The following is a 23,356-nucleotide window of genomic DNA, read 5'->3' on the forward strand; positions in this document are numbered from 1 at the left end:
GGCCTTGAAGAACAAAGAAGCGTTTTAAATGACATCTAATAAAACTCTGGGGGGAAATAAGTGACGTCACCACTGGATCTCTCAGGTTCTGGGAACTCCCTTTCCAGTCCTAAGCTGGCTCCCCCTGCGGGCCGATGGCCACGGAGGGAGTTGGCTCCACTGCGTTCCTTGGTCTAGCGGGTCTCTGACAACATAACCAGGTCACAGGGTGACAAGATGCAGGGCAGAAGGAGGTGTGGAGCATCCCTTAGGCCTCTGAGGCCCCTGTGGTCTCGGGGTCCACAGCAGCTCTTCACCGTCTCGGAGGCCGATTGCCCACCCCTACCCCTGCCACGTGGCCCTGGGTGACGTGGAAAGGAAATGCCACGTGGAAAAAGAAGCTCCATCAGGGAGACGTCCTGATGGACTGTATTTCACAAATTCCCAGTAACTTCCTCTTCCTTAAGAAAATGAGATTCTTTGATCATAACGTGCTGGAAATTATCTGTGAGATCATCCAGTACAACACGCTGACTTTACAGAGGATTAAAGGCTGAGAGTGATATGCTGCCTAAGATCATAAACACAGAACACAGCATAACCCCACCGTAACCTCAGCCTCACCGCCCGCACCTCTTCCCCACCTCCTGTGTCTGCGAGAAGGTCTGTGTCTGCGAGAAGGTCTGTGTCTGCGCGAAGGTCTGCTGTAATTCATGGAGCTCACAGACGGGACCTAAGCCCTTTCATACCCAGTACAGCCAGTAAGGTTGCTTGTTCCATGTTCAGTACTTGATGGAAAGCATTTGATTATCTTTATTGTGGTTCTGTAATGTTATCTGCAGAAAAATATCTAATTTTCAGAAGAGTAATGTGCAGCAGTGGCTGCTTTATTTTCTATCATTTACTCTGTTTCCTTTTAATAGTTTGGAGGCAAACACTGATTAAATAGAGGACATTAAGAATCTTTTACCCCGGAGTATGGGGAAGTGTTTTGAAAACTTGACCAACATGGTTGAAGAACAATTCAATTTAGCCAAAAATACAACCTGCTATTAGATCTCATTCGTCTTCCCTTGTTTCACAATAGATATTTTTCATACGAGGGCTCTGCTCAGCCTCGCAGTGAGTGGTGGGAAGGATGTCCTCGTGACACAGATTGAGACTATTCATGACTTTGGCAAAGCATTATAATCCACAATAGTAAGCATTTGAAAATGTGTTTCTATTCGGTGCCACTCTATTTATTTCTGTTCTTATTATAAATGAGGAAGCCCCTACTTAGAGTTGCATAGCACGTCTTAGACCTAATGTCAGTTATCATTCCTTTCTCTTTTCCATCTGTTTAGTTCATAAAATGAACCAAGGGTCACAAATAAAATGCCACTAGCTATTTTCTTCAGGTCATAGGAAATCTGTGCAAGGTTGGGTTCCTCTACACTCTGCACTCCTGGTTATTAATAGGAAGTCCAGGGAAACATCTGTACTCTTCTAGGAAGAGAAGATGGTTTGTGCAAGGGCTTACGAGCCTTTCTAAATGCTGATGACAATGTAGATTCTGTCTTCTTGCCTGACTCACGAACAGAGGGGCCCAGCTTGATTGGAGCTCAGACCAAGATTGAGCCTGGTGGTTTGATGGGAATGATTTACCTCCTCAAAAAAAGACTTAGGAGAAAAGAGTGGCATAATGAACCACATCGTGGCAGGTTCCGGGGTGCAGGGCTACTCTGCGGAACAGATCCCCCGCATCCCGATGTGCAGCTCGTGGGGAGCGAGCGTGACCGAGGCCGAGAGGCCGGTGCAGCCGGGGGGGGATGGCGTACCACGTGTGCTCGGTGTGGTTGTAATGTGTAATATAATGTGCTCGGTGTGGTGTAATTTAAATACGGTGCTTGCCTGTTTAATTAAAGAGAGCGTCCCTTAGTCTACACTGACCAAGACAGGGGGCTTGAAAACCCAGGAGCAGCTCCCAGGGACCAGCAGGCCTTCCAAGCCGCTGGACATGCTCTGACCCCAAGCCAAGCCGAGCAGCCGCTCTGGGGTTTTAGCAACAAGGTGCTTAGAGCAGCATCGGAGGATGTCACCTTCCGCCACGGGGGCGGGCTGTTTATCAAGGACGTAAAGCAGCTCCTTAGGAGCAAAAAGAGGAAATAATTTGGTTTAGTCAAGAAATGGTGGGCTTCCCTGGTGGCGCAGTGGTTGAGAATCTGCCTGCCAATGCAGGGGACACGGGTTCGAGCCCTGGTCTGGGAAGATCCCACATGCCGCGGAGCAACTGGGCCCGTGAGCCACTATTACTGAGCCTGCCTGCGCGTCTGGAGCCTGTGCTCCGCAACAAGAGAGGCCGTGATAGTGAGAGGCCCGCGCACCGCGATGAAGAGTGGCCCCCACTCGCCGCAACTGGAGAAAGCCCTCACACAGAAACGAAGACCCAACACAGCCAAAAATAAAAATAATAAATAAATAATAAATTAAAAAAATTAAAAAAAAAAAGAAATGGTGACTGGTTCATGGTCACATCACCTGAAAGCCATCTCCCTGTGTCTTTGGCTAAGTTCCTCAAAGATCACAAAGTGAAGAGTTAAACTTCGTCTGGTAACATTTAAAGGAAAGCAAACGAATTTCTTTTATGTTGAAGACTAAGTACTTTCAACCATCCTTCGAGTAAACCCAGTTGGTGTGAATTTCCCAAGAAAAGTTAGTTTAGCTATGTTTGAAGTTGGGAAGAAAATCGGAATGTAAAATGCACATAATAATAAGTCTCTGTCAAGACTTTTTTTTAAAATAGCAAATAGAGACGAGAGGGTGTAATACCCCAAAATGGCCTCTGCCACGTGTAATGTTCAGGTTTTTCCTCTTTCTGAGGCAGTCTGCAGCGCTAGCCCTCCGACTTCTACTTTCTGTGTAGCAAAGATGTTCAAAGGGCAATATTCTCCTAGAGCCTCTAGTTTAACCTTCTCTACCATTCTTAAATTCTTTTAGCATCAGTGGTTTTGAAAACCCAATAGCAGAAATAGACGAAGGTCTAGCGAAAGTGTAGCAGTAATGAGAACACGCTTTCAGAAGGCCTCCTGCCCCTCTAAATCTGTGCACTGTCGGCATTTGGGGTGGAACAGAGAGCCACTGGTCTGGCCCGCAGTGACGTGGGCGCCTGAGATAATGCAGAGCAACGGCTCACGTGGATTCCTCGGGAGAGAGCACTTACTTTCCACATGGGCCCAGGGAAAAAGCTCTCAGGATGCATGCAGCTGAATATTCAGCTGGTAGCGTGCTGTATCCATGCCTCTTTTTTTCGTTTTCTTTTTTTTAAGATTTATTGGCTATTTATTTATTTTACTTATTATTTTTGGCTGCGTTGGGTCTTAGTTGCGGCATGCGGGATCTTCGTTGAGGCATGCATGATCTTTCATTGTGGCGCGCGGGCTTCTCTCTAGTTGTGGCGTGCAGGTTTTCTCTTCTCTAGTTGAGGCACGCAGGCTCCAGGGCGCGTGGGCTCTGTAGTTTGCAGCACGTGGGCTCTCTAGTTGAGGCGCACGAGCTCAGTAGTCGTGGCGCCTGGGCTTAGTTGCCACGCGGCATGTGGGATCTTAGTTCCCTGACCAGGGATCGAACCCGCGTCCCCTGCATTGTAAGTTAGATTCTTTACCACTGGGCCACCAGGGAAGTCCCCGTATCCACGCCTCTTAAGCATACACACATCACTACCTGAATGTCATCGCTGTCCCTCGCCAGTGAGTTAGACATAATGTTTAAGAATCCTGCGTAAGGGTTGTTGTTATCTCTATGGCTTCTCAGCAAGCTTAGTAACTGGTGGCATATTTGATCGCTGTCACCAGTATTTCAAAGTGACAGCATAAAGTGCTTCCAGGACATTTTTTCTCCCTTCCTTGAGATAAAAGCAGTCATACTTTTCCTTGGGTTTCCTTTGTCATCCTGCAAATCTTTTGCAAGGTTGAGAAATACAACAGAAGTGAATCAACTGCACATCTCTAGTGTTATTCCGTGTAACGGCCTGTTTTTCAGGTGCACTTACATAATGCTGTGCATTGAGGTAATTGCGTAATCTGGTTAAAAAAAAAAATCTTTGAATCGCTGCCCACATGATACAACACTTTTCTGTACTTGCTGAGCTGCACAAATGGTTGCAGATGGTCGATTACAAGAAGATATGTTCTGCTTTTTACCAAAAAAAATTATAATATTAAGATGTAACTATGAGATAGAGTAGAGAAAGGACCACAGTGAAGTTGAGAGCTCTGGGTTCCAACCGAAAATGTGCTCGTGAGCGAAGCACTGGCGTTTCCTGGTGGGCAGGTGTCCCCAGCTCTCAGAGGAGGTGCTGGGTGAGACTCTGTAATGGGGTCATCTCGGGTACAGGTCCTGCAGACGGGGGACCTTTGCACGGAGCCGTCCATGGGACATAGTTTTAGGTGCCGGAAACAAACAAAATGGCCTGTCCAGGGTCTAGACCCAAACCAACCTGAGCCTCCCCAGCTTCTGCACCTCCTCAGACCCCGAGAAGCTGCCCAACGTGGATGAGTCTTGCGGTCCTGTCCGAGGTCCCGGGGGGATCCTTTCTACAGGTGGGTCTGAGGGTCGACACCATTTAGAATTTCAGCTGAGACATCAGGGAGAGAGAAAGAGAAGGAGGGAAAGAGAGAGAGAGGGAACTGGGGAGTTTGAAGCCAACAAATTCAATTTTTCCGACCCATGGAATGTCGCCCATGCTTACGTGCCTGAATCGGCTTACCTTTACGCCCAGCATTACAGGAATACTGATGCTTTAGGACTTTGCGTCTGAGGCAAGCTGTAGTGCATACAGGACACGGGCGTGAAAAAAAGTCATCATTTCTTGACGCTAAAGTGATGATAGCGGAAAGAGGACGATAAAAAGGGACCCCCACTCCCTCTGCCTCTGGGCGGCAGGAGATTCTCCTCTCCTGTCGGTCTCTCCTGGTGCCTGCTGCAATTTGGATGTCGTATTGTTTCAGTGTCTGTGAGTAAGAATGCAGTGATGAAGGACTTCCCGCGAGGACCCCAGAATAGAAAGCCCAGGAGGGCTAGTCTCATTCCCACAGAGGGAGAAAGGGAATCTGGCTCGGCAGCTTGGGGTGTGAGGAAATGGTAATTCCCAACAAAACAAATGAGCATGATGCTGAGGGGATCTTCCTCGTGAATATAAATCTCTGCTTTTAAGGGACAAGAGCGCGTCATGTTACCCCGACTAACAGTTCAGCCTTGAGGCCTTTGTTCTTTTAAGGGCAACAACGACTTTTTAAATAAGAATAGTTTAAAGAAAGACCGCCATCTTTCTACCCTCACGGTGACCACTACCTGCCAACGTAGGTCTGACACACGATTCTAGATTCCGTGCTCGGAGCCCGTTGTTGTGAAAGGTGGCAGAAAGACAGGGCGCCAGACAGCCCTGTGCCTCCGGTAGCACCAGTCACGGGGGACGTCACCATGGTCCCCGCCTCACCTGCACACAAGCCCGCGTGCCTGACGAGGTGCAGGGGATCCTCCGGCATCAGCCCACCCAAGTGTCTGCAGTCCAGTCCCAAACCCTAATCTCTTACTGAACACCTGCTACATGCAAGATGTGGTCCTCGAAGTGGAGGCCGCATGGAGTAACGTAAATCCCTGCCCGTAGGGAGCATATGATTTAACAGGAAGGGTCACACAAGAGCGAGTACAGGCAGGCCTCGGAGACACTGCGGGCTTGGGTCCAGACACCGCAATAAAGCGAGTATCACAATAAAGCCAGTGACATGAATTTTTTGGTTTCCTAGTGCTTATAAAAGTTCGCTTACACTATACTGTAGTCTATTAAGTGTGCAGTAGCGCTATGTCTAAAAAAAAAGGATGTACACCTTTTAATTAAAAAATACTGTATTGCTAAAAAATGCTAACTTATCTCTCTCAGCAGGGGAGGTTGAGGGCCGAGCAGTGTAGAGGCACGAGTCTGTGAGTGATGTGTGAACTGGACTGACGTTGAGGAAGGAGGTCGGCGAGGAGAGCCTAGACCCGGGGGCAGAGGTGGTCGACGGGAAAGTGAATCTTTGAGACGCCGCACAGGTGAATTCCACGGGGCCTGGCAATGGATGGAAGGCCTAAGGGGTAACGCAGAGGGAAGAGTAAAAGCGCCGCTAGCGCCAGGCACCCTCGTTGCGAGTCTGAGAGCTAAGTGAGCAGGAGACGGGTGATGCCGTTATGAAGGTGAGGGCCTTGGAGGAGATGCAGGCGTGGGAATAAATCTCACAAATACAGATCGGAGCATCCAGACGGAGCCATCCAGCAGACAGTTATAAATATGAGGTCGGAGCCATCGAGAGCTGTCGGAGCTGGAAATACAGGCTTAGAAATTAGCTGTGTAAAGGTGATACATGAAAATGCTCAAACGGTGAGCCCCGAGTGAGAATCACTGGTTCACAAATACCTGAATTCATTTACTCATTCAGTCACGGAACATCTGTTAAATGTCCCTCTGGTACCAGTTGCCTTCTTGTCAGCTGGGACGCAGCTTCCACTCTCTTGGCTGTTTGTCCAGTCACAGGTACAAAGGCAAATGAGCAATCGTGGTGGTTGTGAAGTGTGTGATGCAGGTGTGTATATTACACTGTAGGTGCACAGGGAAAGAGCATGAAAATCGGGTGGGGCAATGTGTGTGTGGGGATGTCTGTATCAGTGTGTGCACGCGTGTGTGCACGCGTGTGTGTGTGTGTAGGAAAGTTTCCCCGAAGAGGTGGTTCTAAATGAATTCTTGAAGGATCAGAGGAAATTAGACAAATGAAGATCCTATTTTTAAAAAAATAACAAACACTCTGTTTGGGTGATTTAAAGTAAGTCAGAACCACTGTAGTAAAGAGTTCCTATTGTTGAGAAGCAAGGAAAGAGGTCGAAGAGGTATGTGGGCACCTTGTGGGTTCATCTAAGGGACTTGACCTTCTTCCTAAAAAGTATGGGAAATCATAGAAGTCACAGATAAAGGGGGGCTTGACCAGACTTGTACAACATATCCGAATGGCTTGTGGAATGACCCCCAAACTCAGAAGCCCTCACCGCATCGCTGAGAGGGTCCTAGGGCCACGGGAGGCAGGTGGCTTCCCACACGCCCCACACAGCCGTTTCCTGCCCTGAGCGCGGAGGCTGGCATGCCGCGGGCACAGCGGTGCAAGTGTGCAATACCTCGACCAGCAGAGGTCAGTCTGCACAGCCGGGCTGTGCACAGAAGGGAAAGCAGCTCAGACAAGGAAAGATCGAACACGGGAAGCATCCATGCCCATCCTGAGCGGGGCTGGGTCACCCCACACGCAGCACATTCCCAGAGGCCGGAGGAAGAACAAAACAAAATAAATCTTCTACCAGAAGAAGAGCTGTAGTGTTCAAAGAACAAAATTGAGCCGTGGAATTGACTGTCAGCGGCATTGACATGGAAAGGACAAGTCCTAGGAGAGGAGGAAACCCCAAGTAGGGTGGGTCTACTCTTTTTTCCAGAGGCTGTGTCTGTGCAGAGGGAGTCCCCCGCCGGGGTGGCCTGTCCTGGGACTCAGCCTCTATCCTGGACACGTCCTCCTGGCTCACCCGGCCCTCCCCGAAGGCGGGATCATCTTCTGGGACGCAGTGTCGGGGACCCTGATTCTTTCTACAGGGGGGCTTCTTGCACCAGTACTTCTCAAAGAAGTGACCCCCAAGGCCCCCGCCCTACCCCCGGCTCTGATGATGCTCTCCCCTTGCCAAGGCGTTCGCAGGGCTGTGCTCTCTGAAGGTGCTGGAGACTCTGTCTCTGGCCTCCGGTGCTGGCGAGTCTTGGCGTTCCCTGGCGTCTACTGCTCTCTGAAGGTGCTGGAGACTCTGTCTCCGGCCTCCGGTGCTGGCGAGTCTTGGCGTTCCCTGGCGTCTACTGCTCTCTGAAGGTGCTGGAGACTCTGTCTCCGGCCTCCGCTGCTGGCGAGTCTTGGCGTTCCCTGGCGTCTACTGCTCTCTGAAGGTGCTGGAGACTCTGTCTCCGGCCTCCGCTGCTGGCGAGTCTTGGCGTTCCCTGGCGTCTACTGCTCTCTGAAGGTGCTGGAGACTCTGTCTCCGGCCTCCGGTGCTGGCGAGTCTTGGCGTTCCCTGGCGTCTACTGCTCTCTGAAGGTGCTGGAGACTCTGTCTCCGGCCTCCGGTGCTGGCGAGTCTTGGCGTTCCCTGGCGTCTACTGCTCTCTGAAGGTGCTGGAGACTCTGTCTCCGGCCTCCGGTGCTGGCGAGTCTTGGCGTTCCCTGGCGTCTACTGCTCTCTGAAGGTGCTGGAGACTCTGTCTCCGGCCTCTGGTGCTGGCGAGTCTTGGCGTTCCCTGGCGTGTAGCCGCGTCGCTCCAATCCCTGTCTCCATGGTTGCATGGTATTCCCTCTGCGGGTGTGTGTCTTACGAGGGCACCAGACATTGGATTTAGGGCCAGCCTTAATCCAGTTGTGACCACATCTTAACTTGACTGCATTTGCGAAGACCCTATTTCCAAGTAAGGTCTCACTCACAGCTTTGCGGGTTGGGACTTCAAACTATGTTTTGGGGGACACCAACCACACCCCCAGTCAGGTTAATACTACATGAAAATGACAAATTCCCAGGTTTTTCACATTTTTAGACCGTCGTTTAAAATATTTCCAAGCTAAAATGCTTTTGCAATATGCTTTCATGTTTGCAACTTCAGTCTTATCCTTCTTGAGAAGGTCGGGAGATTGAGCTGAGGCATTTGCTCCTGGCAGAGGGTGGCAGGATTGGAGCCTCTGACTTCCTGAAAAGTCACCAGACTCCCCAGCCAGTTGTCCCGGGAAGGAAGCACAGTCACAAGAATTACCGGAAGCAGTGATGTCATGGGCTGGAGGAGCAGACACAGGAGATGGGGCACGTTGGCTCAGAAATGTGGCTTGTACATGGCGTCGAACTTCAGGATGTACCATTGTGAGTCTAACATCTGTTCCCTGCAAAAGAATTCTCTTTTTTTTGGAAAGTACATGTCATATGTCCTTAGCATACAGCTGATTTGGCCCTCAGTTATGGGAGGTGATGTGCTAATTACTGGCTGAAAGACAGGAAGAGGGAGGGAGAGACAAGAGGGTGGGGGGCTGATCTTTCCAAGTCAGTCCTCATTCTACCCTCCGTCCTGCGTCACAAAGCACACTGTGTTGAAAGCACTGGTGGCTCTCGGCCTGGCAGTCTACTGCCTGATTCGCTCATATGTCCACTCAGCACATCTTTGCTTTGCATGTTCAGGCATCACGACAGGCAGTGTGGTTAGTGGTTTGCAGAATAGACACGATTCCTGCCCTTGTAGAGTCTACAGTCCGTTGGGAACAAGAGCATTAACCAAATCGTCACACACGTGCACCTGAGTATTCCAGTCTAAATAGTTGCCATCACCTTAAGAGCATCTCAGGTGGGGCCTGGCTGATTCTGGGGGTTCTTGGAAAGCATCCCTGAAGGACTGGTATTGGAGGTGAGAGCTAGAGGCAGAGTCTAACCTTGTGAGTGCGTGTGGGAGCACAGCGTGGTCCAGATGGGGGTGACTGGACGTGCAGTGGCCCCGAGAGAATGAGGAGTGGGGCACCTCTGAGAGCTGAGAGCAGGTCGGTGTAGCTGGAGCCTAGGAGCAGGAGCAAGAGTGTGGAGAGATGAGTCGGAAGGGCTGAGGTCTGTTCAGTTCTTGACGTCAGGCTGTTTCCGTAGATTTGGGTGAAGACTGGCAGCCCTGCTTGGGCTCGTAGGAAAAGGAAGGCAGCCCAAGGCACTGATCTGGAAATAAGTTTGAGATTTGTGTCAAAACATTATGGCTGTTTCTTAAAGCCTCTGATAGAGGGAGAGAGGGAATACTATTAAAATTGTATTTAAAAATTTTCCAAGCATATGGGGTTATTAATAATGAAATAAAAGTGATCCTTGTGGTATGGTAAGGAAAATCAATCTACATGGCAACAATTACTTGTGAGATTATTTTTTAGATAGTTTACTGCTCTGTGCTTTGTGCCTAGATTAAAACATGGTCAACTTTTTGTGAATATTTCATATGAATTGGAAAGAATGCACAATCTAAAGTGGTTGGATATATATACACATTCCTTATGTCAACTTTCTTAAATGTATTGTTTAATTATTCAAATATTTACTGATTTTTGTTCCTCTGCTTGATTTATCATTTATTGCGGGATGTGTTGGGTATTTCCCCAAACGATAATGGATTTATCAATTTCTCCTCTTGATTCTGTCAATTTTTGATTAATATATTTTGAAACTTTATTATCTGGGGCATACAAGTTTGGAAATATTGTATCTTCCTGGTGAATTTAAACTTCATCAATATGTAGTGAGTTTTTTATATCTTCAATACTTGTTGTGTAATTTATATTGCTTCATCAGCTCTCCTATCATTAGTATTTGCATGATATATCTTTTCCATTTTATTTCAGATTTTCTGTGTCCCTTGTTTTAGAAATGTCTCTATAACTAAATTCATATTAAACCAGTTGGGCACTGTTTGTCTTTGAACTGGAGAGTTTAGCTCACTTACACTGATTGTAATTTTTGATATATTTTTATTTGTTCCTATGCTGTTAGCTTGTGTAAGGTCTAGGATCTGACTTTGCCTTACTTACAGACTAACAATTAGCATGTTCCTGTTTTATGGGTGTTGGAAGGAGACATAAGCTTCCAGGATCAGAGAGAAGGGACGTTACCAGTCTAGTGAAATGAGTACCATATTTGCATTGGTTTCCTTTGCCCCCCAGCACTCAGGGTGCAGTGAAGGGGGACCGGATGGATGCTATGCTCACAGTGAACCTGCATCCCAGTCGAGGAACACTGAGCTTGGGGACCTTGTGTTTAGAACAAGGGGTAAGCAAGCCTGTTCTTTGTCCTGGAGGAAAATGTTACCTCATCCTGCAAAGCTGCTCACTGCAAACACAACCCTGAGAAATGGGTTAAGAGTGCAATGTGTTCCTCACACACTCGGCATGAATGGATGAGGAATGCAGAGACACTCTGGCCCCTGGTGGTTGCCACTCCCAACAGCTTGTGTTTTCCACTTATCCTCCTTTTTCTGAATGTCTTTTTTCCCTTCTTTCTTGTCTACTTCTGGAATATTTTCTTGTTCTATACTTTTGTCTCTATCAATTTAAGAATTCCATTCAGCTCTCCCATATCTGCAAGTTCAGCATCTACGGATTCAGCCACCCTTGGATCCACCAGTGGTACTACAGCATTTTATATAAGGGATTGAGCATCTGCAGATTTTGGTATCTGAGGGGGTCTTGGAACCAGTTCCCCATGGATACCAATGGGGAAATTTTAGCATGTATATTTAACTTAGTCTAAAAGTAACCTGCATCTTTATTGACTTCCAGAAAAAATACAAGGACATTAGAAGATTGTAACTCTATCACCCTCCTTGTGCATGTGCTGTTTTTTCAATCAAGGTTTCATTTCTAACTTGATTTTTACTTCTTTTTATGCAGTGCATGAGTGTTTAGCTCTCCCCATATGTTTTCATTGGTAGTGAACTTTCTCAGGTTCTTGATCTGGAAGTGTCTTTCTGGTTTGCATTCTGTCAATTTTCAGCAGATCTAACTTTTCCTTTATCGACTCTTTCTTGGACTTTGTCTAAAGTGCTATTTAATCTACCTATTTTTAAATTTACATCATTACGATTTTATTTTTAAAGTTCTACTTTTGTTTACAAATCTGCTGGATCATTTTATAACCTCTAATTTCCTTGTAATGCCTTCAGGCCCCCTTTTTGTTCTTTAAACGTATTAAGCAAATGTATTTTATATTATTTACACGAAAGTTTCAGCCTCTGCAGTCTCCACACGTCTGATTCTGCAACTTGCTATTTCTACTCATTCTTGCTCCCGGTGGCTTACCTCCTCGTGTATTTAGCCATTCATGATTGTGAGCCCATATTCCTGATAATTTTCTCTGTGGTTAAACGTTGAGACCCCTCCAGAGTACTGACGTTTGCTTCCGTGTGGCCCTCGGGCTGCTATAAGCTGGGATCTTTAAAAAGTAAATATCTGGCTTGGAGTTTTCCAGAGTGTGAATTTTGGCCTCCGCTGGCATGAAGAGGAGCCACAGAAACAGAGGAGAATTCTCTTTCTCATTCCAGTGCTCGTACCTGCATAAGCAACTCTCCTCCTGCAGGGAGAGAATGTCCCAGCTTACCTTAGGGTCTGCCCCACCAGGGTCCTGACTTTCAGGGTGGGTCTGACCTGCCCTCCCACCCTGCGTGGGCCCCAGGCTTTCTCCAGTTCCGCACCCCCTGGGTCTCGATCACAGGGATTGACACGGGTTGCAGGACAAATGCTGCTCAGGACACTGCTTACCTTTGGAGAGCGTCTTCTCATCCTCATCCTTTGTCTAAGTTTGTTTTCCCCCACTTACTATTGGCTCAGCCATGCTTTAAAAAAGAGAGGATTTTCCCTTTGTTTTACGTATCTCAGGAAATCTGCCTCTACATACGTAACCCGCTGTATTGCCAAGAATGCCCTCACCCTGCCCCAGCCTGGTCCTGTGGCCTTCTGATGAGGATGATGAGGGATGGACCACAGGACACTACACGCCATGGGGCCTAAACCCCTATTGTTTTGTTTTTAGTGTCCCTGAGTATTTTTTAATGGGCTCATCTAGTTCCCATCCCTAATATAAATATCTAGTGCCTGAAAGGCTGTAGATGTCTATGAAATATTTTTTAGAAGATGAACATTTCCTGCTAAAAAAAATTCTGGCAAGGATTTCACATTCTCCTTTGTACCCATTCCAGGTCTTGAGAGACTTTTCTATTATAAGAGTTTTTTTTTTTTTTTTTTTTCCTTTTTAAGTTACAAAAATCCTTCCTGCTATAGTTTTAACCTGTTTCCTCTTTCCGGCTAACTCCCTTCCTTTTAAAGTTCCTCTCTATAGTTTATGTATAGGCTCAGGTTGACAAGAAAAAGCCCTTATTTCTCTATTCACAGGTCAGTTTCCTCACATACTGTGATTCCAGATCCTCCGTTCAGTCGTGAGCCTTCCTACTGACCGTCTTGTCATGAAGGTTCACTGCACGTTTGTGGGGTGAGAAGTGTGTCCGTCTCCATAACAAAGGGCTGCCAGCACAAAGCCCCCCAACAGGGTGGCTTAAAACAACAGAAATTTATCGTCTCATCATTCTGAAGGCCAGAAGTCCAAGATCAAGGCACCAGGAGGCCCCTGGTCCTCTGAAACCCATAGGGGAATCTTTCCTGCCTCTTCTAGCTTCTGGCCACGGCTACATCTCTCCCTTCTCTGCCTCCGTCCATGTGGCCTCCTCCACTGTCTCTGCCTTCATGTGGCCTTCGTATGAGGACACCAGTCACACTGGATTATGCCCTCCCCGCTCCAGCGTGACCTCATCTTACTATGTCTGCAATGACCCTATTTTCAAATAAGGCCCATTATGAGGTCCAGGGGGTCAGGGTTCTAACATGCTTTTAGAGGGGACACAACCCAACAACCTGTAACAACATGTAAACAATAGTGAAGCTCAAACCCGGAAGTCCTACGGATGCTGTCGCCTCCCGGTGACAGAATGTGGGGTTTTGCCCCTCCCGCCTTTAAAACACTGATAATTAGAAAAGAGCAAGTGAGAGCACCTGCATTAATGTTTTCAGATGTCCTACGTGTCGCGGCACGGACGCGCCGTCAGAAGCCTCACCTTGGTGCCCCTCCGCTGCGTCCTGAGTAAACTAAGTTCTCACAAGGACACCTAGCCTTTCTGCTCCCAGGGCACAGCGTTCTGCTGCCAAAGGCACTCACGCTGTCTGCCCCCAAGGCCATAATGAAGCCGCTGGAGGCTGCCACCTGGACTGCTGTCTGTGAGATGCTCTGACGGCAGACTCTTGGCCCCAGTGGCATTTCCTGGGCAAGTGCAGTTGTCTAGGGAAATGAGGACCCCAGCCTTTCACCCCTTGGTTGCCACCCCTTCTTGTGCTTTCTTTTGATGCCCAGCCACTATTGCTTGATACACTGTGAATCTGTGAGGTCCTGGACGTGCAGACCTTGTCTGAATTCTTCTCTTGTTGTGTCCGTTTAGACGGTTGGTTCACCTCCCTGGGCCTCAGTTTCTCCACCTCCTAAGATGGGGTTCACTGTGTCTGTTTCGTAGAGTTCCCAGTGTGTTACAGAGATGGAATAATAATGTAGGCCCAGATCTTCATAACCAGCAAATCTCTGATAACAGTCATCACAGAATCCCTTTAAGCCAGCACGCACAGAGTGCTTGCCGCAGACGGTGGCCCTCCCAAGTGTTTCCAGGTGGGTAAGAGACAGACAGAAGGCAGGAGTCGTAACCCAGCACAGTAAGTAGAACGAGGACCCCAGGGGAGGACTCCTCGCACAGCCTGTGGGGGCGGGGATTCCACTAGGCTTCCCAGCAACGACAGTGAATCTCGAAGAAGGTGGGAAAGCGGGTGCGAAGGGCGTCCGGGCAGTGGCCACCGCGCAGTGGCGGCTGGACGCTCCTGTTGACACAGGTGTCCGCGCAGCGGGCACAGGAGGAGAGGGCGCCGCGATGGAGGAGAACACGGCCTCCTGGCTCTGGGGTCGCACGTCATTCCTGCAGACACTGGAGCTATGGCGTGCTATTTGCTTCTAAACAGATCGCTTTGGTAGTGGGATTGCAGATGGGTTGGGGGGCGCAGGATTGAGCCAGGAGTTACCATATTCCGGCACGAACGGTTCCTGATTGCGGGGCTGGAAGGAAGGGAGACAGGAACGCTACTTAGAAAGTATCACGAGTCTGGGTCGTTACACATACGGAATGAAGGAGTGACAGAGTGGCTGGTAGTTTTCACCTTCTGGTTCAGGCGGTGGGGTGACTGGCCATGCCCTGCACAGGACAACAGAGTTTAACGGAGAGAGCTTTCAGGTTAAAATTCTAGAAAAGGGGGATCTACTCCTTTCCCAGGAGTGTCATTGATTTTTCTGTGTGAAACTCCAGGATTTTAACAAGTAGCATCTTTGTGGAGCACTTATTTACAGAGCACTTCCTCATGCTGGTTTACTGCGTGGAGTTGCCGGTTGTGTAGGTGACAACCTTGTGAGGACAGTAGACAGGTTTCTCCCCTCCCCCGCTCCCCCTTCATCGCACAGAGTGGGCTTCCTGGACCTCGGCGCTGACGCGTTTTGGACGGGGTCGTTCTCGGTGGGGATGTCCTGTGCACTACGGAGACTCACCAGCATCCCTGGCTCCGCCCACTAGATGCCAGCAGCAGCCTTCCTGTCACCCCCCGTTGTGACAACCCAGAATGTCTCCAGACATTGCCAATGTCCCCTTGACAAAGTCACCCCCAGTTCTAAAGGCTCGGAGGATTTCGGCAAAGGTGAAGTCATAATCGGAACAGTGGGTAGAAATTTAATTCAGATGTTTCACTTTCTGACGTACTTTCCACAATGCGATGCTTCTTGTATGTTTTTAGATATCGCTCACCGAGCCACAGCTATATCGTATTTGCTCTTTAACAAAGAGGACATTTATGTTCAGCTACTTCTATTCCGTGTCCGGGACTACATCGTTTCATTTCCAGAAGTATTTTATTCATTTTTACAGTCTCTTGTTTGTTAATCACGTTTTCATTTCTTCCTTTTATTTCCTTAAACATATTAGATTTGATAATTTTACATTCAACGTCTGCTAAGTCCAGCAGCTGAAGTCCACACGTCTGATTCTGTAGTCAGTTGTCTTGCTGGCTTTGCTGATACCCCGTGTCCTTGTGAACTGTGTGTTCCGTGGCTGTGAGCTTGTGCTCCTGGCAACTGTATGCAAGGAATTCTTTGAATCCTGGGTTTAATGTGGATTTCTCTAGAGAGCATTTCTGTGTGTTTCTGCTGGGCACCTGGGCTCAGAACCATCTGAGACCACTTTAAGTTCTCAACTTGAGTTTTCGTCGTTGTTTTTGGTTACATGGAGAGTGAATTAGGTCCACAAGCCTGTGTCAGGGCTGGCTGTGCTCACAATGTCTAAGGGGAGACCACTTTCCCTTCCCTGCCACCCCACCCTGCGTGGCTGGGCGTCTGACCTCCGTGGCCCTCGAGGGTTAAATTTGAATCTCCAAGTTGCAACCCTGGACGGCATTCTTGACACCGCACTGACCACTTCCATTGTAACTGGTTTGTTGCACAAACCTGGCTTGTGCTCGGACCATCACACACCTTCCACTCTTTGTCGGAAGAGTGGACAATGAAAGGACCCTGGCAATTTCGACGGCTTTCCTTCCCGCTCTTGAACAAGAGACAACTGCATTCACTTTAGGTTTTGAACTTGATCAGGAAGTTAGTGTTTCCAGTCCTAGGACTGATCAAACTCAGACATTCTCTTTGCCCAGCTTGAATTTCCATCACGCTGGAAGCCTGCAGCATCCTTTTCAGGGTCAGAGCAGGAGGAGAGGAGAGATGAAGACATACTTAAACTGCTCCTGGCCCAGCTGACCCCTTCTCTCATGGTCAGCTGTCTCGTCTTCTTCCGAGGTTATTGTGGCTGGAGACCCACCCCCCACGCCCCCCTCCCCAGCTGCAGCCCACTTACAGGACAGCGGCCCTTCATTTTGGGGGTTACTTAGAATTCTTCCCTCAGCCCTGGGCCCGGTGCCGGGCAGGGCCTCAGGGACCTCGAAACGGGCCCCTCTCCTGCACGGCCACGTCTGATCCGTCGGAGACATTGATATATCCTTTTCCCCACAAGCCCTAGGAACGCAGGCCACTGCGTGAACAGTCCCTCCTGCTGCCTCCCCGGGGCCGTGGCCGCCCTGCTCCCTCCTTTAGAAGCCAGGCCCCAGCACATCACAGCTGTCATGGTGGGGTTTGACATAAAGGGGGGGCATCCCCCCAACCCAGGGAAGTCCTTTGGGTGGAGGGAAAGGAAGGTGGAACGGCACAGATTTTGCCAGTCACCTTGCTGACAAAAGCCTCCCTCCCCTTCCTGCCCAGGGCGTCCTGTGTTCTCAGAGAAGGGGCAGCTCCAGGGCTTTGGAAGGCTCTCGGTTATCACCCTTGGAAATCTGAAATCGTTAACCTCTTGTGTATCGGGGACTTGGTAGGAACTTTACTTTCCGTTAATCAATCATGAAATTCTGTTTGTTCCAAGTTCTCAATAATCCTGTTATTCGGCAGCTGGGGACCCCTCCTCCTCTGTCTGTCCAGGACATGTGTCCTTGTCCGCAGAGCTCACCCCAAATGCTGCCTCCTCGGCTTCTCCAGTTAGGATTGGCTCCTCATTTATCTCTGTTCTTGTAGCATTTTCTTACATGTTTCTTTCACATTATGTAAAACCTGTATCCGATCTGGCTATTCACTTTCCTTCTCTAACACACGGCCGTGAACTTCTGGGGGTCAGGAGCCGCGTCATAATCACGTCCGTCTCCCCTGGGCCGAGCACCGGGCCAGGCGCTCAGAGGAGCTCCGTAATCATGTGTTCAACTGAATCGAACGCACACCAGCCAGTCTGGTCCTCTCTTGGAAGCAGCATTAGCCGTGGAATTCAGTCCCAGACTGATCGTGCTTAAGTCAGGGAGAAACTCAAGATAGTCAGGGGTCTGCTGAGCTCTTGGTCTTCTCTCCAAGCTTCCCCACCCCATCATCTGGGCACCAGCCCAGCCTTTATTAAGCTCACTTTTTCTTTCCCAAAATTTGCTAGGGATCATTTGGACCCAGATTAAAGTGGGCCCTGATACCTATCCCAGATTTGGTGGTCTGGAGGGTTTGGTGGTAAATGATTTCCAGAGAGTTTGATATACCTGTTTTACTGGCAGAAGGGCAAACAGACTTGTTCTAGCAATGAAATGACTTTCTCAGTTGAAATATGGAAGCTGCTTTTTTTTTTCTTTTGAGATGTCCAAGTTCAATAGAGCCATTGTGTAGCACTCAGCTGTGGAAGATCGTGGATGGCCCATAAGACACTGCCTTTCCAGTCCTGTTACACCAGGTCAAAATGCTCTTTAAAAAAAAAAAAAAAAAAAAATTACTTATTTATTTGGCTGCGCCGGGTCTTCGTTGCAGCATATGGGCTCTTAGTTGCGGCATGCAGGATCTAGTTCCCTGACCAGGGATCAAACCCAGGCCCCCTGCACTGGGAGTGTGGAGTCTTAACCACTGGACCACCAGGGAAGTCTCAAAATGCTCTTGTTGGTAAAACAAGCCTGCCCCAAGGCTATTGCTCTGAGCAGGGTGCCCCTGAGCTAGCATCACTGACAAACCACACTCCTGTCTCTGACTAGTTGTACCATCGACCCACAGCCGGCTTCTTCCTCATTCTTGGAGCAGGTGACCAGCCCGATGTCTGATGTCCGTCAGCTGCTGTCTTTTCCAGAGAAGCAACATGGCACAGCCCTGGCCTGTCTTTGTTTGCTTAGAGCTGGGATACCTGAGTGGTGGTGGCGGGAGACCCAGGGTGGTAAGAAGCTCATTCCCAGCGTAGGGATAATGGCCCTCCAGCAGAAGAATCCTTGCGGGAAGCAGGAACCGGTTTGGGGCATATTTTCATCTTAGGGATGCACAGTGGGAACACAAAACATGCAAGTGTGCTCAAGCTCATCAAGCAAGGAAATGGCAGTGCCAGCATCTTGATGCTAAACTGTGCTTACCACCATTAAACCCCAGGGAGACTGTCTGACCTCATCTCTTGACCCAGATGCAGCATGAACTTACCAGTTCTTATCTGGGAGCATCCGCTGTCTTTACTCACTTTAGCAAAGATAGCCTGACACAAGTATTTAATGCGCCTTTTGATTAAGCCAAAGGATGACATGACATGTAGATTTTTCACAATCTGCCTAGCAAAGCAGTACTTGGCACACAGCAGCGGGTGCAAGAATGCTTCTGGACTTTTCAGGGGGTGGTGGCAGTATGCTAATGAGCTTGTTTGGCCCTGTTTTAAACATAAAAATACGTGGACAATGCACAAGAGGAAAACAGAAGAGGCTGCACAGAGTCCTAAGCTCACAAATCTGGAACTGCCTACGGCCCTCTGGTGAGCATTTCTAGGAAAAAAAGAAAAACAAAGGGTGTTCCCCTTTAAGGCAAATCCCCTGCAGCCCTGCAGCTGGTTTCTGAGAGCCCTGACTCAGGACACTCTGTGTTTAGGCCCTGATAAGTCATCCGTTTGGATAATTTTCTATACATGGAGTCGGAGGTCATGGAGAACGGATGTGCCTTTGTTCTCCAAACACTGCCCTGGGAGGCTTCCCCAGCTGGCTGTCGGCGTCCCGGGCTGCGTGGGGATCCATTCATCACCCGGGCAAGGACTGGCGGACCCCCAGGTCGGGCGCCCGGGCCTCGGGGACGGGCTCAAGAAGAGGGGGCCAAGGGGCAGGAGAGGTACAGAGCGCACGTGTGCAAGCTCATGGTGCACCCCTCCACCCTTCTGTTCCATGTTCTAGAAGTGTTTGCTAATCAGCAATTAAAGTTTTGTCCGGCACAGAAGAGCATGATTCCAAAGTCTGTATATGGGTGCTTTACGGAGAGAAAACATGACACCCCAAGCTAGAAAAAAGCCCAACAGGCCAACGAAGTAGAACAGAGAGCAAGCGACAGGCGCAGCTGAACCGCCTCACCGCCCGCCCCGCGCGGCGCAGCAGCCCTCCGCGGGCTCATCAGGCATGCGCCGCCGAGGGCGCTGATTGGCGGAGGGGGCGGTGGGCGGGGCAGAGCCACAGAGAGCGAGTACTTGGAGGCGGGGGGGGGGGAGGAGAAGTGAGAGCCTGGGGCTGTAGGGCGGTGGGCGCTGATTGGTGGTAGTGGCTGAGAAGGAGGAGGTGGGCGTGGCTGGGTGCGCCGGCGGGCTCTGATTGGTGGTAGTGGCGGGGGCCTGCTCCTCCCTGGGCCTGAGGAGGAGGAGGAGGAGGAGGAGGAGAAGGAGGGAGAGCCTGGGGCGGCGGACTCTGATTGGCGGTAGTGGCGGAGGGCCGGGCGGGGCGGCAGGTGCTGATTGGCAGTAGTGGCTGGGGGCGGGGCGAGGCGGGGCTGCCCGGGGCTGGTCCTCGCAGGCAGGAGGAGGAGGAGGAGGGAGCGCTGGGCCCCCGGCCGCCGTGGCCGGCTCGGCCTGCCCTTTGTGCCCGCAGCCCGCGCCCCGTGCCGATGGCCGCTGCGCCGGGCTTCCCGGCCGCTCGCGCCCGCCGGCGGACCTAACCCCGCGCGCCTGGGATGCGCCGGGGATGCGCGTCCTCCGGCCCTGCGGCTCCTCGCGGCTGGGCGCCGGGCGATGGAGCTGAGCATGAAGAAGTTCACCGTGCGCAGGTTCTTCTCCGTGTACCTGCGCAAGAAGTCGCGCTCCAAGAGCTCCAGTCTTAGCCGACTCGAGGTAAATGCCCTCGCCTCTGAGCGCGCAGGTACCCAGGTCCCCGCCGCGCCCTGGAGGATGCTGCGGGTCTTGGGGCCATCCCGAGCCCTTTCCTATTGTCACATGCACGGTCACCCTGAGACCCATGTCAGGGAGTTAAAGTTGAAAGCTGGTCCGGTTTTCCTAAAACCGAACGTTATTGTTGGGACTTACTGATAACTGGACCGGTCCTCGGGTTCTCAACAGGGACTAAACTTTGCCCCCATTGAATTTCTAACTAATTTTGTTCCACGCTCTGCGCAGGGTTTGGGGTAGTCACCCTGGGTGCCCACAGGGGTGCTCCGGGTGGGGAGGGCTTTTCAGCCCGTGTCGCTCGCTATGGCACCTCAGAAGTCCCAAGTACAGAACCTGCCCAGCCCCACCCTAGGCTGGCGTTGATCGGGTTCATTTTGCCTTGACCCAGAGCCACACAAATACTACCATGTAGTGTAGATTGTTCGTGTATTTGAAATCAGTGTAGAATTGACAAAAAGGGATTTTTTTTTTTTTTTAAAAGGCAGCAACACAATCTACTTGGACCAGTCTGAAACGGTGCCCAGTAGTAAAGTGCCTGATGCAATATCTCTGCAGCTCGGGGTTTGATATAGATTCGTCCCGAAAGCCAGAGGACCCTGAAAATAGTGTCCTTTTCTCGGGTCCTGCATCATGTCATCTTCAGGTTTCCAAGTCATCTGTGGACGGTTCTCTAATGTGTTTTGTATTTCAACAATCACATCTTATTCTCTTCATCCCAGTGTCCAGAGTACATGGTTGAATCTATAGCTGACCAAACTGTGAAGCATGTTTAAGTAAAAAAAAAAAAAAAAAAGACATTTTGGGGTTTGGGGGGAGGGGGTGGGAGCTGATGACACAGCCTAGAGATTTCTTTTGACATTGCCCTCGCCTGTGCCACAAGGCTGGCACCTATGGAGGTTTTGATGTGTTTTTTTCTAACGAAGTCAAATCAATTGGAACAATGTCACATTTTTCATCTTGAGTTTCTTTGTCCTGGCTGCCATGATATTAGATACAGGCATGGGTTCTGCAACAATTAAGAGGGCTTTAGGCAAAGCTCAGGAATGGACATGAAAGCAACAGGGAATTACGTGTTTAAAAAGTTTCTGTTATGATATCACTAAATCAGAATTTTAAGAACTAGGTTAGGTTTCTGAGGGTAAAACATATCTTTCAAACAAATACAACTATTAATTAAATTGTGGAGGAGGGCTTGCTTTAAACCTCACGCTGACAGAGATGAAGCATAAGTTCACTGAGATAAGTCATTTTCCTGGGTTTCAGGCACTTAAAAAGCGAAAGTGGACAAGAATAGAAACTCAGAAGAGTATTCACCTTTATACCTAGTATGTCTTTATTCATCGAAATGCCAAGTTTATTATTCAGCTCCTTGTCTCCTTCCATTTATTGTCCTTGTCAAGGCGAGGCAGTAAACTCCCGGAGTCGTTTAGGAAGAGGCGCATAAAGACTGGCAAACCCGTGGGGCTCAGGAATCCTCTCAGCACGATATACTCACCTCTGGTGTTCTGGTTCGGCAATGAGAACCGAGCTGTGGAAGTGCCTCGAAAAATATATATAATAGGAACCAAGTGTTGCTTAGAAACGATGTTGCTTCAATGTGAAAATAAAATTTCTGTATACAAAATAAAACTATAAATAAACCATCAGCTATGCAGAAGGTCAAGCTGACGAGGAAGAAATGTAGTCTGTCAGCATGTGGTCAGTGAGCACTTCGTCTGACCCAGGTTCCTGTGCTGGGGGCTGGACAGAAGGTCTGATAAAGATGCCCAGCACTGATACAGTGCTCTGTTCTCTGCAGGTGCTCTCAGCAGCTGCTTGCAGTTGATACTTCTGAAAATCCAGGTAGACGTGTGTTACTACCCTCATTCTACTGCTAGGGAGGAAAAACCCTGAGAACAAAACCTGAGAATCATGCTGAAAACCAAACAACAAATTCACTCTGCAAGTGTTTACTGAGAACCTCGTATGTGTGCAGCTCGTTTCTGGGCATCGTAGGTCCAGAAAATGTAAGACGTGGCAGCCCTGGCCTCATGGTGCCTCCACCTAGTGGGGGATCGAATCAGTGACCGACTGACCTGTGCTTCAGTCCAGTAAATCCCACGTTCCTGCCCGGCTACCTTCCATCATTTCCCAAAGAAGCCTGTCTATTCGTTTGTATAGTCAGAGCAGATTATAGACCAAGAAGCACTCACCAAAAATTGTGAAATTTAGGAGGCAGGTTTGTCAATAATTTGAGGTTGAGAAATAGGACATATAAAGTACTTAACAGGGATATGTATGTAGTCCTCTGTTTGGACTAATGAAAACGATAACTCATTTTGTAGAAAGAAGCGTGGTTATTTTTAAACTCTTTCTGTGAAATTTGTATTTGAAAATATACACAGAGACTTTGAAAATTTTTGTTTTGTTTACATTCAAAAATCTAGTGATATTAACAGGAAAGTAACAGTACTTACTTTAAGGTTGAAAGAGTATCCTCTGAAAATTTTTGTTTTGTTTGCATTCAAAAATCTAGTGATATTAACAGGAAAGTAACAGTACTTACTTTAAGGTTGAAACAGTATCATCTTTGTCAAAAAGACTTTTAGGGAGAGGCTTAGTGTTTCACACTTGCTTTTAAATTTGACTTGACTTTCCCATCTAGAACTCAGCCTTTGGTCAACTCTAACCAACAGAGAAGCCAGGTTGTTTGATCAGATTTGGAATCAGTTTATGAATTACAGCTTAAGTGTTTTTTACAGTGTATCAGCATGGCAGCAGCTGAGACGGCTAGATCTTGGACTCTGGCAAGGATGATTTCGGGGGTTTCTAAAGGCAACTTGGATGTCTTGCACAGATTTCTGTGTGCATGCCCTAGAATGGTTTCAGGGCTCAGCATCTGCCAGACCCTCACCCCCGAGAAAGCTCTGATACCAGGTCATTGACAACATTGCCTGAGAGCCGTAGTACCTCTAGAAGGTGTAGCCGTTGCCTCATCTAACTGTCCATT

General features: G+C 49.0%; 1 protein-coding gene across 4 annotated transcripts in view; it reads left to right on the plus strand.

Annotated features, from left to right (window-relative positions):
• The window catches only part of RPS6KA2 (ribosomal protein S6 kinase A2), a 300,754-nt gene that overhangs the window by 119,184 nt on the left and 158,214 nt on the right, over positions 1–23,356 (plus strand). Inside the window, exon 1 of one of the 4 annotated variants that reach the window (XM_059940844.1) lies at positions 20,040–20,313. The exons of the other annotated variants lie outside the window; for them this stretch is intronic. Coding sequence (XP_059796827.1) covers positions 20,215–20,313 — 99 coding nt within the window. The 5' untranslated portion in view covers positions 20,040–20,214. Of the gene's footprint in view, positions 1–20,039; positions 20,314–23,356 lie in introns of those variants that run through there. 4 annotated transcript variants of the gene reach the window in all.

This window comes from Balaenoptera ricei, chromosome 12 (genome assembly GCF_028023285.1).
Source record: "Balaenoptera ricei isolate mBalRic1 chromosome 12, mBalRic1.hap2, whole genome shotgun sequence".
In the NCBI taxonomy this organism is placed as follows: Eukaryota; Metazoa; Chordata; class Mammalia; order Artiodactyla; family Balaenopteridae; genus Balaenoptera; species Balaenoptera ricei.